The 17838-nt window shown below is 38.4% G+C and overlaps 1 protein-coding gene across 1 annotated transcript in view; it reads right to left on the bottom strand.

Annotated features, from left to right (window-relative positions):
- Positions 1 to 12534: 12534 nt before the first annotated feature.
- B3GLCT (beta 3-glucosyltransferase) overlaps positions 12535 to 17838 on the bottom strand; it is a 145246-nt gene continuing 139942 nt past the window's right edge. Inside the window, exons 15-16 of the mRNA XM_007495278.3 lie at positions 14011 to 14154; positions 12535 to 13646 (exon numbers count right to left, since the gene is read on the bottom strand). Coding sequence (XP_007495340.2) covers positions 13590 to 13646; positions 14011 to 14154 — 201 coding nt within the window. The 3' untranslated portion in view covers positions 12535 to 13589. The remainder of the gene's footprint in view (positions 13647 to 14010; positions 14155 to 17838) is intronic.

Genomic DNA, 17838 nt, shown 5'->3' with positions numbered 1-17838 from the left:
AGTGTCTGAATCCAGATTTGAACCTAGGACCTCCCATCTCTAGGTCTGGCTCTCCATCTACCGAGCTACCTAACTGTCTCCCCTTACCACTCTTCTGCCTTAATCACAATACATAGTATTGATTCTAAGATGGACAGTAAAAAATTAAAAATAATAATGAATGCTTGTAGACTTGATTGGATATTGTGGATAGTTTTAATGTTCTATTTACTGAATGGATAGGTCCTACTCACACATTTGATAATTACCATTTTGGTCTACTTTTTAATAATAATGATAACTGCCAGCATTTATGTAGCACCCTAAGGTTTGCCAAATGCTTTAGAAATGTTATTTTATCATCATTACAACTCTGGAAGATACGCGCAATTATCACTTCCATTTTATAGATGAGGAAACTGAGGCAAAATGAGATTAGATGACTTGTCCAGGTTACAAAGCTCAAAAGTGTCTGAGTTGGAATTTGAATGCAAATCTTCTTCCCTCTCGCCCAAAACTATCCACCACAACACCTCACTACCTTCATTGGAAGACAAATGATGTCCCCAGACCCACAACTAGAGTCTGAGAGCAGGTTTTTAAATGTAGGCTTTGAAAAATCACCCGTTAACAAGGACTAGTTCCAGGGTTTCTCTGTGCCTTTGTATCTTTATTTCCAGATCATTTGTACGTGTCAGAGGCAGCAGCTCAGGATACGTGTGGCCAAAGCTCCCCAAGGTCTTTTTTCAATCCCTTACAGCAGCCCCTTTCGAGTTCCTCGTGTGCTTAGGTGTTTGCAGATGATGTCCTTCCTCTGCCTCTCCTGAAAATTCACAGCGAGCATTGCTTAGTGAAACAGAAAGCCTGGAAATCAGGCTGGGGGCTCTCTCCATGCCCCAAGAGAAAGGATTACATTTGGGGTAAGAAGGTCCAGCTAACTTTAAAAAATTATTACTGTCCCTTTTGCATATGTTTCTTCTGCTGGACATATGAGAATGTCTGGCAGTTTGAGAATTCATAACACAACATATGCACAGATATGTATATATAGTGATATGGAGGGGAAAAGGGGAAGGGAGGGGGGAAAATAAGAGAGGGAGAGGGAGGGACAGGAGAAAGAGAGACAGAGAAAGAGAGAGAGACAGAAAGGGGTGGAAGACATGGGAATGAGAATAGAAAAGGGGGGGGAAGAGAAGGAGTGGGAGACAGTAGATAGAGAATATCCTTAAAGTCAGGAAGACACAGGTTCAAATCCTGCCTCTGACAAAGTAGTTGAATGGCTCTGGACAGTCTCCTAATCTCTTTCAGTGTTCTAGATGTCTCTCTAAGATGATAAATTGTATGGGGTAGGCTATGGGAAGAGGTTTGGAGAAGGGCAGAGAAAGAACATGAATCTTGTAATCATGGGAAAATATTCTAAATTAATTAATTAAATAAAAATTTCAAAATAAATTGTATGGAGTAGCAAGTTGGCTCAATAAATTGAGAGCCAGGCTTGGAGTCAGGAGGATCTGGGTTCAGATCTGACCTCAGACACTTCCTAGCTGTGTGACCCTGGGCAAGTCACACCCCTCATTGCCCAGCCTTTTTCTTTTTACTTGGAACCAATACTCAGTATTGATTCTAAGATGGAAGGTAAGGATTTAAGAAATAAAAAGTAAATAAAAACAATTTTTTGAAAAGACTATAAATTGCTAAAAAGTCACCAACCTGCAGTGTTAGAGTTTTCTCACCTGGTAGTTTATAATATGTGTGTGTGTACACATACTATGTATATACATATATGTATTGTGTGAAATATTTATACATATATATTTGTTTGAATATATTACTAGAAACAAAGACACACGTGTATATTGATTATGCTCATAAAACATGTATATTTATACACACGTATATATGCATACGTGCACATGTGTGGACATGAGAGTGCTCTGATAATTTTGTCCATGTTGAATGTCCCAGTTAGGAGACTGATAATTCAACTAGAACTGGCCTCAAACCAGCTTGTTCCCTGAAAGGTTCAGAGATGTTCCTGTAGCCACCAGCACTCTCTGCACTCTGCTGCCAGGGCTGCTGCTTCTAATGACTCCAAATACATTGGGGAAATCGGTAATGAGCTCTTCAACTTCCTCCATCAGTTCTCCTGTTCATTTCCTATATTGTCCTCACATTACTGGGACAATGGATGGTGTCTCTCATTAACCAGAAGTTTAGTTGTCTTGTCCCTTGTGTTCTGCTAAACTTGATCTCTTCTTGCTCCCCAAATTTACAGCATACCTTTGGGGGTGCTTATTAAGCATCTGCATTTTAGAGGATCCTTCAGATTCCTCTGTTTAACTTTCTGCTGCTCTGTAATGAGGGTTATGGAACAAAACAGATGGCTTTAAATCAGCAGAGTCTTTAAGCTGAGGAAATAATGTCACAAAGAAGGCAAAGAATCACTAATAAAAAGAGAAATGCATTTCAACAGTCTGGGGTTTCAAATGACACCCACTGGATCAACAAGGATGGTAAAAGATGAAAACAGCAAATGTTGGTGGGACTGTGGTAAGGTAGGCACCCTAATGGTCTGGGTGGTGTAGCTATGAATTGGCCTAGCTGATGGGGAGAAAGAAACAATTTGGAATTGCATTTTTTAAACTAAGTTCCATCTGCCTTGGAACCAATACATAGTATTGATTCTAAGGTAAGGGTTAAAAAAACAAACAAACTCATTAAGTTATCCATATAGCTTGTCCCAGAGATATCAGTACTAGACATATATACCAGAGGGGAAGTCACAGACAGAAAGGAAGGACTCAAATACGCATCAATATTTGTTGTAGCATTTCCTACAGCAACAAAGAATAGAAGTAAATAACCCCATCAATTGGGGATTGTTGAACAAATTGTAGATGATGAATATCATTTTCTGGGACAGCTTGCTGTATATTTACACTGATAATAATTTATACTTATATATAGCACCAAGGTTTGGGCCTTAATGGTCTTCTAGTACAACCATATCATTTTATAATTGAGACCCAGAAAGCTTAATTGACTTGAGTGAAGATCTCATGTGTAGAATGTAGAAGAACTAGGATGCATGCTCAGATCCTCCAACTCCTGTTCAGCATTCTCTCTACAGTGCCAAAGACAACAAGTCCATGAGGTAGGTAGCCCAAGGATTATCTCCTTTTAACAGATAAGAAAACTCGGAGCCTCAGAGAGGTTATATGATCTGCTTGTGCTCACTAAGTGTCTGAAGTGGAGTTCAAATCTGGATTTCCTACACTAACCAAGTCCAGAGCTTTAGCCACTATACCATGGTGCCTTATAAAAATACATCTGACTGGGGGCAGCTAGGTGGCTCAGTGGATTGAGACCCAAGCCTAGAGACTGGGAGACCTTGGATTCAAATGTGGCCTCATACTTCCTAGCTGTGTGACCCTAGCCACATCACTTATCTCCCTGTTGCCTAGCCCTTGTCCCTCTTCTGCCTTGGCACCAATACACATATTGATTCTAAGATGGAAGATAAGGATTTTAAAAATAATAATAATAATTTAAAAAAGAAACTATAGAAGAATGAAGTTAAAGAGACAATTCATACTTCCCCCCAAACATTTTCACAATGGGCGTCAGTTCCTGGATATGAAGAATTGTGTGCAGGAAAAGTTATTTTCTCTGCTCCCCAGTTTGACTCTGCAGCATATAATAACCTTGAAAAAATAAAACTTAATTCATGATCTTGAAAGATGATGAAGAAAATTGAATTCAGCATGCACCTCAGTGAGAATAGATTGTAAAGGAGATGGTCCATCCAGTGACAGTTGGGCCCTCTGTGGTCACTCTTTTGTACCTGTGGCTCATCACCAATAAAATTTACCAGCAGTAGCATTGTGCACCCCTCTTAAAATAGTGTTTTCTTCTGAGGAGCAGTGAAACCTAGCTCTTGCCCATCTATCTTTGGGAAGCCTAATAAAAAATGTCTATTTGAAACTGATCATACTGGGAAGAATGTTATTAGTATCTGCCTGGTAGATAGGGGAAGTTCTTAAGTCATATGCTATAAAGATTTGTGGGGGAGAAAAGCAATTTTTTTAAAATGTGGCAAAGTTTGGACAGTAGAAAAGAGTGCTTGAGAATCAAGGAGCCTGGATGTTCTGTGTTAAATGGTAGCTATATGAGATTTCTTGCAGATAAAAAAAATAATTCCAATTGAAAGTAAGGCTTCACAATCTTTAGGGGAACCAAAAGATCCTGCAAGTTTGGCAACGCTCTGAAATGTTTTAAGTTCTGTAACATTGTCCCTTGACCTTGTAGGAATGCCACAGTGTGCTTAAGTCTAACAGGAAAGATGAAGATATCCAGAGATAGAAGAGTGCTACAAAGAGTAGTGTGGCACTGTTTTGATGGAGACCTTTAATATAGCATCACCTTATTCGTTTTTCAGTTCTAGAAAATAAAGGTACGTTTCTGATACAACTGGCTTTTGTATATTTCCAGATCCTGACATCAAAATGAGACTCACTTTCTCATGAGTAAACACAATGTAGAAAATGTAAATAAAAAGGATGAATAAAGGGGGGGATTAATTCTATTTATAGAACCAGAATTGTCAGCAAGATGGAATTTTCAAGCCGTCATATCTATGTGTTAGATGGGTATCTACTGGTCAAGTGTAAGACTGCACTACTACACTCTGGGTCTATCAGAGTCCTACTGGGAGACCCTATCAACTGGGGGATGACTGAACAAGCTATGCTCTATGAATGTAATTAAATTACTATTATGTTGTAAGAAATGGTTAAGGGGAGGCTTTCAGAGAAACCTGAAAAGACTTAGGTGAACTGATGCAGAGTGAAGCAAGCAGAAGCAGAACAATTTATATAGTAATGACACTGTAAGGACAAAACCAACTTTGAAAAGTTTAAGATGACTGATTGATGCAGTAACCACCCATTATTCCAGAGGTCTGATAATGAGGCATGTTAATCAGCCTCTGACAGAGGTGTTGGGTTCAAGATGCTGAAAAAGACATGTATTTTTGGATATTGGCTATATGGAAATGTGTTTTGATTTATGTATTTTTGACATGGGCTATATGGGAATTTGTTTTGATTTACTATGCATATTTGTTACAAGGGTTATGTTTTTATTTTAAATGGGGGGGTGGGAAAATGCATGCTTGTTTATTAAAAAATAATCTCAAAATATTACAGTCCTACTGTTTTAGAGCTAAAAATGAGCCTTGAGAGATGGACTCACCCTCATCATAAGGTCTTAGATCTAGTGCTAGAAGATATCTTAAAGTCCATCTAGATAAACCCCTCATTATACAGATGAGGAAACTGAGGCCTGCAGAGAGAAAGGTTAAGGAACTTGTCCAAAGTCATGCAGATAAGTAGCAGAGTAAGGATCCAAAAACAAATATTGAGACTCTACCAGTTGTTTTCACTGTACTGTGCATCTTCCCAATTTTATAGATGAGGAAAATGAGGCCTAATAATAATAAGTCAAAAATCTGCATCTTTCTAAAGGACTTTATAAATTGCAAAGAGCTTTCCTTCTGAGGTCCAAGTATCATCCCTATTATCCAAAGGAAAGTAAGGATCAGAAATTTTAAGTGGCTTGTCTATAAGTCACCTGCTTAGTTAGAACATGGCAGAACTTGAACTCAGATCCAGTCTTCAGACCTCAAGTTGGACCATACTTTGGTTTGTCTAAGATCTTTCCATAGGACCACTGAGCCACCTAGTTGCTCTTTAAGGCTGAATTTTAACCTAGGTCTTCCTAATTCAAGTTCAGTGCCCTGGATCATTTTTATAACCCCTCACAATCCCAAGACCTTTCACTATAACATATAAGCCAAAGGAAGGCAGTGGTGTCCCAAGTCCTACCAATGGGGAAACAGAGGTGAACCCACTATTAGAGAAAGTCTTAGAGTTGCACCAAGGACACAGCAGTCTTAGAGGAGAAACTCTAGACAAAAGTTCTGCTGCCATCTGCATTGTGCTCTCATAATTCCCAATTACCATCTCTCACATTTGTGTGACACTTTTCAATTGACAATCATCTTAAGAGAATATAAATGTATTGTCAGAGTCATTTTACATATAAGGAAATTGAGGCTCATAGAAGTATCTTGACTCTCCTATTGACTATTTGATTAGTAAGTGGAAAAGCCAGGTAGGCACTCAAAGTTGGATCTTTTACCTCAAAGATTCAAATCATTTCAGTGGCATCCCTTGCCAACACCATTTTGCCATGGGTCAGACGCAAAGGTGTGTGGGGAGCCAGCGAGACGCATTTACACCTTGGAAATCAGCAAATACTACAGATCATGGCTTGATTTATTCTTATGTTGATTGCCTAGCCTTAAGAAACTGATGGAGAGCATGTTATTAATGCAGATCATACTTAGAACACATCATACGGGCATGTTTTGGGATTTTTTAAATCAGAATGAGTTGATAAACATTTACCCAGACTCCCAACCCCCCACCCCACCCCACCCCCCGCCCCATGTTAATCTCCTTTCTGGACTAAGTCTTTCAATTCAGCGTACTGGAAAATTCCTTCATTCTTACCCCTCACAAATCTCAGCATTTGTCTGGACCAGGCATTTGGCAAGAAATCACACACTACTTTGTAATACCTTTTGAATGGTTATTTGATTTCTTATATTTGGCAAGTTGTATCTCCAATTGGATTATAAATTTATAATATATTTATATATAATTTAAAAGACAAACAAACAGGGGCAGCTAGAGATAGGAGGTCTTGGGTTCAAATCTAGCTTCAGATACTTCTGAGCTGTGACTCTGATCTGAACCTAGGACTTTCTGTCTCTAGTCCTGGGTTTCAAGCCACTGAGTCACCTTGCTGTACCCTGGATTATAAACTTTTAAAATTATATTCTTATTTTATATTCTTATTGCTTTAGTTTTTCAGGACAAATATCATAGCATCATCCCAGAATCATAGATTTAGAGGTGGAAGAGGCCTTGGAAGTTACTGAGTCCAACAGCCTCATTATATAGATGAGGAAACTGAGTCATGTGATAGAGGCTGGCACTAGAGAAAGTGATGAGGCTCTAATAAAAATCTAGGCATTCATTTACGTAATGACTCTAAGTCATGGGTGGTGAATGACTTATGAACCTTTGCATGTAAAATGCCAGAGTTATCAATGGCCTTAGCTATATCACGCAAAGGCATAATCTTTTGAGCCATTGATGCATTTGCAAGATTGTTAGCAGATGCATTAATTGGTGCCTGTATCCTCCTACTGCACCTAATGGTGTCCCAGAATTAGTATTAGTAACTACATCGTCCTTATCAGTCGTCCCATCACAGCCCCAGTCTCCTCCTTGGTTCCCTTCCCCATGCCTTATTTTCCCTGCTTGTAATCCTGGCATATCTCAGTTATAATAGGGATCTGACCAACCAATGTCTCTAATCTATTTTCAATGACTAGAGCATGCAGTTTTCTTCGGGAAGATCAGGTTGGCACCAGCTTTGATATTCTTTAAGATGTTAGTCACTACCAAGAACACAACATAGACTTGGAGTATGATTTGCCAGAGGTAATTTGCATCTAGATAATTGATTGGCAACTGTGTCCATCCCATAGTCATATTGGTTAATGTCTCCAAAACATTGTCTATCATCCTCGCCATTATATTATGAATGATACAGTAGCCACAATAAATGGCTATTAATCCTAGCACAGTCGACCATAGTATTAATTGTAACATGTACCCCATTAGATCTTTCTAGGCTCTAATTGCCAGGAGTTAACAGTTAGAAAACGTTTGTTGTCCCCACAAGCTTGGCTTCTAGCTAGATAGGATCCAAGATGGCGAGATCCTATCCCTGACAGCTCTAGTATGCCTCCCTTATACAATAGCCTCTCTTCCTCAGTATTGTAACTGACCAGAGTGGCAGTTGGTAACTGACTAGTTCTCGCCCCCCCCCCCACCAGGAATCAAGATGTTTTTGATCCTGTGTGGAAACTCCTAGGCAGAGTCAGTGACAAAGGCTGCTGGCCTCAGGAGTTGTAACTGACAACAACTTCACAAGTGACAGTTGATGGCAGTTGGTGACAGTCACTAAAGCTTTTTTTTTTAAATGGGGTCCTTTTAAATCTGGGGTGCCAACTGTTTTAAAAAAATAAAAAAAGAGAAGGGATGTGATATACCCCGAAGGGAGGCTTGGTATATGGAGAGGGAATGAGAAAGGAGAACCCCCCTTCTACAAAGTGGGGTTCAGGGGAGACAGCAGCTGTAACGGGTTGGCTCAGAGAGGAAAGGGGGTTTGAAGATTTTCCCCCTACTGCCTTCCCTCCTTAGCCAATGCTGCTCTCCCCATTTCACTCTTGTCCCTAGTGTCCCCCCTCCACTACTCGAGACCGAAAGGTCTCCCCTTGATCTGTTCACTCATACTCAGCTTGGGGAACAGATAACTTTGCATGTCAACTCAATCAAGGTAATACAAAAGTAATAATGGGCAGGGAAGAATGGGAAAAGGAAATTGGGGAAAGGGGGTCCCTGTCTCTATCTAAACCCTTTTCCCTCCCTCCTCAAGTTTGGGAGGGGGAACTTGGGCCTTTGCAGCCTGAGCCCCCTAAGAGGTAAAGTCTGCTCAGGTTTCTCTTCATAAAGTCTCTTCAATTGGGAAGTGTTGGGGGGGGGGAAGATTTCCAGTCACCAGCAGGAAAAGTGGGTAACCCTCAGGAGAAAGTCTTTACCCACCTTCTCTCTTCGACGTCTCAAGACGGAGAGACCCTCACTGCTCTCCTGCCAGAGTCTTCTCTCCTCAGCCAATTCACTCCTGGGGCCCCTCCCCATTGAGGTGATCAATTTCATATACTCTTCAGTCTGGCACTTTTTCTGTAGTGCCAGCCTCTGTCACAGTCATAAAGAGGTCTAAGTCACTTGATATAGCTAGTGTCTAAGACTGACTTTGTTTTTTGGTTGCTTGTTTTTAAATAACCTTTGCCTTCTTAGAATCAATACTAAGTTTTAAAAAGTGGTAAGGGGTAGGTGATTGGGGTTAAGTGACTTGCTCAGGGACACACAGCTAGGAAGTATCCGAGACCAGATTTGAATCTAGGATTTCTTGCCTCCAAGCCTGGCACTCTGTCCACTTAGCTACTTCATTGCTCTTTAAGACTGAATTTGAACCCAGCTTCCTAATTCAAGTTTCATTGTCCTGGACCATTTTTATATCCCCTCACAATCCCAAGATATCACACAGTAGCAGCATAAATATGGAAGAGAATGGAAAAATAAAAATCATTTCCCCCAAATTCACTTTACAGCCAAGGTTTATTGAAATGCATCTGTTCTATAAAGTGAGAAATTACCTATACAAATCAGCATCGATTAGCATGTACAATGGCTCTACTGACATTTCAATAATATATTCCAAACCGAGGATATAGACTATGAAGCTTTCTATGTGTTTGTTCTCCAAAAGTGCAAGTTATGTAAATGTGCCACCTGTGCAGAGACAATACATTTCCTCTGTTATTGAACATGACACTTGATTCTGGAGGCAAAGGCTTTCAGGACTTTGATCCATTCTAAGGGCTCCATTTTGCCTTTGTGTTTCTGATTCGGACAAAAGATGTAAAATACAAAGATGTCAAAATCTTGCATCATTAGACAACTCCTCTTGGCTTGGTGACATATGAAGGGGTTCTAAGTTTAAATGACTTTCCAGTTATCCCACATCCTGTGCATTAACATCACCTGGAGAAAAATAGTCCTTCTGGGCCCAATGCTAAGATCTCTGTTACAAAGCCAGAACAAATATGCATCTGGAGAGGAGCCCTCTTCTGGAACATAGCGGCTGAAAAATGAAGTGCTAAGTTTACAAAATGAGTATAGGATATCCCCAAACAACAGCTCATTATCAGTTCAGTAGGACACATTGAGTCAGGTTTCAAGATTTAGTCAGATCTTAGATCTGACTAATTAGATTGAATTTTTTATCAACATGATCAAAGTGAAAATATAATTGTATAGCATGAGAGATAGATATAGATAGCCCCAGATCTTAGCATTGGACATATGGTGTTTAATGTATGTTTGTTGATTTGTCTTTAAATAGAACTTACTGTTTTGACAGATATCTAGATCAGCAGCTACTTACTGGTGGTTTTCTCCAAAAATTACTTTAATCGTTAGTGCCTTCCCTCTGAGATGAATTCCACATTTTAAGATATATATATATATATATATGTATATATATATATATGTGTGTGTGTGTGTATATATATATATAATATATATACATATATATGTTATATATATTTCTCATTTGTATATAGCTAGCTGCATATTACAATGTGAGTTTTGAGGGAAAAAAGCTATTTCTGCTTTATTTTGTAGCTCCAGCCCTTAACACAGTGCCTGGCATACACTAGGTATTTAATGTATGCTTATTGATTTGTCTTAATAGAGCTTACTGTTTTGATAGATATCTAGATCAGCAACTACTTACAGGTGATTTTCTCCAAAATTTACTTTAATTGTTGGTTCCTTCCCTCTGAGATGAGTGAGATGAATTCCACATTTTAACATATATATATATATATATATATGCATATATATGTAAAACTTATATATAGCTAGTTGCATATTAGAATGTGAGCTTCAAGGGAAAAGACTGTTTCTGCCCTTTTTGTAGCTCTAGCTCTTAGCACAGTGCCTAGCATACAGTAGGTTTATACTTACTTTTTAATAATAATGATATTTAATTCAATAATAAAACCTTACTTTTTAATAAAGCTTACTATTTTGATTTCATGCTGGTCCTTGAAGGAAGGGACTTTATTGATTTTTATCTTTCTTTATAACTCTGGTTCAAGGTAAAGTTCCTTGTAAACAGCAGATGCTTAATAAATTCCTAATTTTTGTTTTTATTATGAATTGTGCTTTGAACCATCTAGGTAACTTCTCACAAGGAATTCCCCCTCCCCATGACCAACTTCCTTGCAGCTTAACAGTCACACTGAGATCAGTCACTTTTTTAGAAGTGGGACTTAAATTCATGTCTTTAAGCTTTCTATACATTATCCCCCTCTGCCTTTCAAATAACTTTTTTAATATCAGTAAAGCTTGTTGACTTATTTAAAAAGCAAAAACAAAAACAAACAAATGAAAAACCCTATTTCCTGAACTCCTCACCTTCTCCTTTGATTTGAACTCAGGTTTTCCTCCTGTTGGAAAACATTTAAGAAAACAGAAATGTTAACAAATATCTTTTATTTAGGCTTAACTTACACGCTCTGAGGCAGTAAACATAATTACCCAAACTTCCATAGACCCAAGGAAGGTGCTTTCATATCAGTAAGAAGGCACTAACAGAAAACAGGAGGAAAAGAATCATGTAGGAGCTATAAATATTTATCAATCTATCAATCTATTTATTGATCTGTCTATCCACACATACACACACGTGTATATAGGTGTGTGTCTATACGCACAAAACAATTCAGATCCTATCAAGCAAATGGTTATCCTTGAGAGGGGCAAGTGTAGGATGGTCAGAGTGATGAACTTGGAGTCAAGAGTCCTGGGCAACAATCCAGATTTTGAGAGACCACATGGTGCAAGGAGAATATCGAGTTTAGAGTCCTGGAACTTGAGTTTGAATCTCCTTTTGGCACTTCCTTCCTGTGTGACCTTGGACAAGTCACTTTCACAAGTCAGTCTCTCTGGGTCTCTTGCTTCGATGGCCCCTGAGGTTTATTCTAACTTTAGATCTATGATCCTGTAAGCCTAAATCATTTTACCTCTCTTACTCTTAATTGTATCACCTGTCAAATGTGAGGATGGGATTCAACCGTAATTTTAACTTTTATTAGAAATGGTAATAATGATATTTATATTATCTACCTTTTAGGTATGTTTAAGGAAAGTGTTTTGTAAACATTAAAGTGCAAGTCACTTAACCCCCACTGCCTAGCCCTTACTTTTCTGCGTTAGAACCATTACACAGTATTGATTCTAAAAAAAAAAAAAAAGAATCCATGCTTCTCTAAAGCATGATTACCTTAGCAGCCATAATTTCAAGACATGCCCTGGCCCATTATTTTGACAGATCATAATTGAGTGTTCATATTTCAATGTTTTAAAGCAATAGTTTTTAACCTAGAGTCCATAAATTTGTTGTTTGTTTTTTTTAGTATTTTGATAATTTTATTTTACAACAACTGGTTGCCTTTCTGATTCTATGGATTTTATTTAGGCATTTAAAAACATGATTCTGAGAAAGGGTTCATAAGTTTTATCAGACTGCCTGAGGAGTCCCTGGCACACACAAAGAGATAAAGAACACATGGTCTAAAACTACAGATACAAAAATGGGCACAACACTCTCAGTCATTAATCAATCTCTGTGTTTCCTGATTTGGAATTTGGATTGATTTGGAAATAAGTAATATGCTGAACTACAGGAAAAATATGGAAAACCTTTGAAAACATTAGTGCAATAATATGGCTTAAAAACCTGGTATTTGGTTACAAAATATAGCAAGTAAAGTTAGGGAGCAACATGTCCGTTTGTCTTTTTTATTTTTATTTTTTACAAAAAGAAAAGAAAAATATTTTACTTTACAAAAACTAGTTTAGAATACTAAAGTCAGATTTTGTACAAATATCTTTACAAAACTGAATTATATATAGAAAAAACCAAAATGATTTAAAATATATAATACTCTTTTACGTGGATGTCTTACATTACTAAGGTATCATTTGGATAAAGGTTTAAAAATGAGAGTAGCTTCAAAACATCATGTTCAAAATACATTCCTTAAGAGTTCAGGAAAACTACTCAATTTTCCCACTGTCCACTTGTGTTAAGGTAAGATGTTCCACAATGAGTCAAAGCAGAGATATGAAGTAACATTCAGTGAAACCCCCAAATTACTGTGAAAAAACATTCAAATTTACTTTACTTCCTGGGATCTATATTACAGCTCATCAACTCAGATAAAATAATCAGTTCTTATTTTCAGGTATAGAAGGGCACTATTATTTGATAGTGATGAGTCCACTTTGAGATTATATGTGGGCTCTAAATTCCAGGGCTTCAGGGAGCAGTGGGCTATAGATGAATTTCTAAAGTATTAAACAGTTTATTGGAAATATCTTGTCACTGGGGTGCAGAATAAAACATTTACAAGTAAAAAGTCAAAAAATCAAGAGTAACTAGCAGAAGGAAGAGATAGAAAGACAGCCATGGATCTCCACAGGTACTCTCATGATGTTTGGAGACAGCAAGGAGGTCCTTTAGAACACTGAATAGAGCCCCTCTGGTAAACTGTTGTGAGGACATAGGCAAGCGTCCCATGGGGCAATCCGTATCACAGGAGGGAATTCTCAAATCAGTGAAGTCACAAATCCACTTGAGTCTTCACAATCCACAGTGGTTTCCATAAGCCAGGATTCTATAAGCATTCATCCGCAATCGACAATGTCATACTTACTCCTTTCCCAGTATTTCTCATCATTAACAGATTTAAAAACCAGAAGTTAAAGTTGGAATATGTCCCTACCAACATCTGTGCCAAAACACTTAATTCTTCTTTATACATTATTTCAAGCAAGAAGTCACTCTTGCTTTAAGATGTGTTGCAGTACGTGTTGCTCTATTTCCCCTAGGATGAACTGTTGGGAGAGATTTCAACATGGTTTTAGAATATCTGCTAAATATGATGTAATATGATCACCCCATGATTCAAAAGCAAGGGGGTTTTATTCTAAGACCAACTCTCCCTTTTTCACAAAAGAAAAAGCAAAGTAAGTCAGTCAGACTCTTCCCATTTCTCCAAACCCTCCCTTTACACCCACCCCAACCCAGCCCCCCAAAGAAGAAATAGAACAATATACAGTTTCACTCCAAAGATTAGAAGTCTTCTGTGCAACATGGCACACTTGAGCAGTATTAACACAGTACAAGAATGCCCATCTCCAGCACCCTGAGCATCAACTCAATAACACACGCCACTTATAACTCTTCTTTAAAATGCACCTGCTTCCTGCCACTGGTGGCATCTTTCCCACTGGGTGCCAACCAAGTAAAATACACCTCTATTGGATCGATGTTCCAGTGTTTGTGAAATGATATGGGAACTTGGTGAGAAAGGTAGTCCTTTGGGTAATCCACTGGTCGAGCCTGGAAGAAAAAATAGGCAATTACTTCCCCCACGGAAATTTTTGGATTTTGGTTTCACAGACCCATCTACAGGGAGAATGCTTTATAATACTGACTCTCCAACAGTAGATGCATGTAGCTGAAATCAGTACTGGATTTTGGTGCCACCTTTTCTCTGCCCATGACCTCTATCTATGGAACTTTTTTCTCATCCTCTTTCTCTTACTCTGGCTCTTAAATAAATAAATAAATGCCTATGTCTATATTCACATATATTCATACATGTTATATGCATATATATAGATATATTCATAAATTCTAGTTTTGATAATAACAAGAATAGTTTAACCCCCACTTTAACCTTTTCCCAGTGGGCTGGGGATTAAAGTAGATTAAAGCTTTAAGTGAAATTTTTTAAATTCAGGTGATTTATGGGAGAAAGGATAATTTTCCTCCCCAGGCCAGAAAAAAAGACAAAAGTATCATCTTGTTCTAGTTTCTTTTTATGATGTTTAAAGTTTTACAACCTCAGTGCAGAATCTCTGAAGGCTAAAGGGAAGATTTCACAAATTCAAATGGACCAGGAAAGTAGCATGGTAGATGCATTCCAAGCCCTTCTGCAAAGATTGTCAGTGACTTCCTGGTCTCTCTTGCATATCTTGCACAAACTGTGAAGCAGGGAAGGTTCATTCAACCTTCTCTCTCCAGTAAATGCTGGTCCCTCAAGAGTAGGAAACTCATAAATGAAACCTATAGAAAAGTTGATGATGGAGAAAAGAGACAGAGGCTACCCATATAGAGCCTACTCAAAACCCAGCCCCATTCCCTTTTGCCATGTACATACAGCCCTTCTGGACAACCACCTTTATAGCTACCCCTTCAAGCACTAGAGTTTCAAGAATCAATCCACATGGATATAATAATGATGGTCAGAAGTTATATGGCATTTTAAGTTTGAAAGGTACCTCTATGTTGTCTCATTTGATGCACACAACAACCCTGTAAGGTAGGTGCCCATTTTACAGATGAAAAATACAGAGACTAAAAGAAGCTACATGATTGGTTCAACATCACACAACTGGTCAATGTCTGAGATAGGATTCAGACTCTAGTCTTCTTCGCTCTAAGTCCAATAGCAATTAAGTGTGACCATGTATTGATTTTCTTCACAAAGACTGTTGATAAAAATATAAAGAATAAAGAATAAAACAATCCCTAAACTGAAGGAACTTGCATTTCAATGGGAATTCTTGATTTCCAGACTGGCTCCACCATATCAGACAGTGAGATGATCTACTGCATATTGAATTAATGATAGACCTAGTATTAAAAAGTACAACCTCCTATAGAGAAACGTTATCCTATTTCCTGCCTATATATCACTATTTAGAAGTAGTGAGAGCTGACAGTATACAGAGAACCAGATTTGGAGCCAGGAAGACCTAAGTTCAAACCTGGCACTGGACACTTGGTAGTATGACTTTAGGTAAATCACTTAACCTCTGTCTGAATCAGTTTCTTCAACTGTAATATGAGGATAATAGTAACACCTATTTTATTGAGTTGCGCTGAGAACCAAATGATATGTTAACACTTAAAATCAATGCTTATTCCTTTTAAGTGAATGGATTGTAACTGAATCATAATCCTAAGAAAGGGTCTTGGGGGAAACCTGGTCTATCTTTCTTTTACATCCAAAACATGTGGTTTTCTCTTTGAAAGTCCTTGTCCTTGTCAGAGCCTTCAACATCAAAAACTGACATGATTTTATCACTGGAAATAGTATTAATGAAGAAGCATTACCATATGCTTTGCTGCTGCACCCCAAGGATCATGAGACCTTTCATTCTGACTTGCAGCAAAGACCCTCCATATGTGTTGTCTCTCCCATTAGAATGTGAGCTCTTTGAGGGCAGGAATTGTCTTACTTTTCTGTGCTTTGTGGCTAATAAGTTTTTTTTTTCCATATATTAGTTCATGTGTTCATTTTAAAAAGATCTATTAAAAAAGGAGGGTTGTGATCCTGAAAAGTATAGATAATTCACATTACCAGCTGGGTACCATCTTGTTTTTCTGTTTGTATCCCAAAAATGTAGCACAGTGCTTCCCACACAGTAAGTAAATAAACACTTAATAAAAAAAGATTTTTCATTTATTCATTCATAAATATCACTAAGACAACTTCAATTTAGGCTGGAGCCCCTTAATCAGCTGCAAAGTAGAAAAAGGTCATTGGACCAGGACTGAAATATTGAAATCAACAAGAAAAAGTTAAAATGATATGTAGCATACCAGGCATCTTAGCACCTGGTAAGTATGATTAATATATTGATATTGTATTACCACACATGGTCAGACCTCTTGATGTTCATTATATGGAAAGAGACAGGCCGAAGCACTAGCATAGAACGGGAAAATTCATGAGCTGGGCCTTGACAGCCATGCTGCCTCTGCTTGGAGTACATTCATTTGCAAAGGCGGGTTGGATTAATCTCCACCTCTTTGATCTTGTCATTGTCAATTCAACCAATGTTAAGACCTATGTCATGTTACATATTCGTTGATCTCCTCCCAATCCACATTCCTAAAACCTTCAACAAACACTGGGGAACTAGCTCGAAACCCTCCCTTACTAGCTCTCTTACTCTAACTCTTACTTTCCCTCTCTTCCCTCCTCATCTCTCCCTCCCTCTTCTCTTACTCCTCTTACTTCCTTTTATCTTCAAAGTGCCTCCTACTAATGCTCAGACTCTCTTGTCTATAGGAGGAACCAAGGAGTTGTGACTCCCCCCTTTCTAGCGACGTCGCCCCCAAAGCAGACTCTCTTGTCTACAGGACTATAAAGAAGTTGGTACTCCCCACCTATGCTCTTATTCCTCTTATTTCCTCAGAGTTCGCATTACTCCCCATGTATTTGAACCTGATGTCTTTGAGTCTGTATTATTTTCCATTTCCTTAGTCTCCCTTCTCTATCTCAGGTTATTACCCACAGATAAATAATAGGACTCCCGTGGGGGGTCGCTATATGATAAATGGTAAAAACATTTATATCACTTTGCCCTTAAAAGTTCTAAGCCTTGGGGGCAGCTGGGTAGCTCAGTGAATTGAGAGCTAGCCCTAGAGACGGGAGGTCCTAGGTTCAAATCTAGCCTCAGACACTTCCCAGCTGTGTGACCCTGGGCAAGTCACTTGACCCCCATTGCCTACCCTTACCACTCTTCTGCCTTGGAGCCAATACACAGTATTGACTCCAAGACGGAAGGTAAGGGTTTAAATTAAAAAAAAAAAAGTTCTAAGCCTTGGGGGCAGCTAAGTGACTCAGAGATGGGAGATCCTGAGTTCAAAACTGGCCTCAGACACTTCCTAGATGTGTGACCCTGAGCAAGTCACTTGACACCCATTGTCTAACCCTTACTGCTCTTTTGCCTTAAAACCAATATACAGTATTTATTCTAAGATGGACGGGTTTTTTTTTAAGTTATACACCTTGAAATAGTTAATAATTAGATGGGAGCTGTACTAGAGAAGAATGAATCAGAAAATATATTCATAAACACACACATTATCATCTATTCTAATTGAATTTTTAACTTTATGAATAATAGTAGTTAAGAGCATAAATAAATCATTTGATGTTTATTTGCAAGACTCTCTGAGGCTTAACTGGCAGGAAGGAAAGGAAAAGCCAGGGGAGACATAGCACTA

This window comes from Monodelphis domestica, chromosome 4, assembly GCF_027887165.1.
Source record: "Monodelphis domestica isolate mMonDom1 chromosome 4, mMonDom1.pri, whole genome shotgun sequence".
Classification (NCBI taxonomy): domain Eukaryota; kingdom Metazoa; phylum Chordata; class Mammalia; order Didelphimorphia; family Didelphidae; genus Monodelphis; species Monodelphis domestica.
Note: the sequence above shows the minus strand (reverse complement) of the source record. Positions and strands in the feature narration are given on the sequence as shown.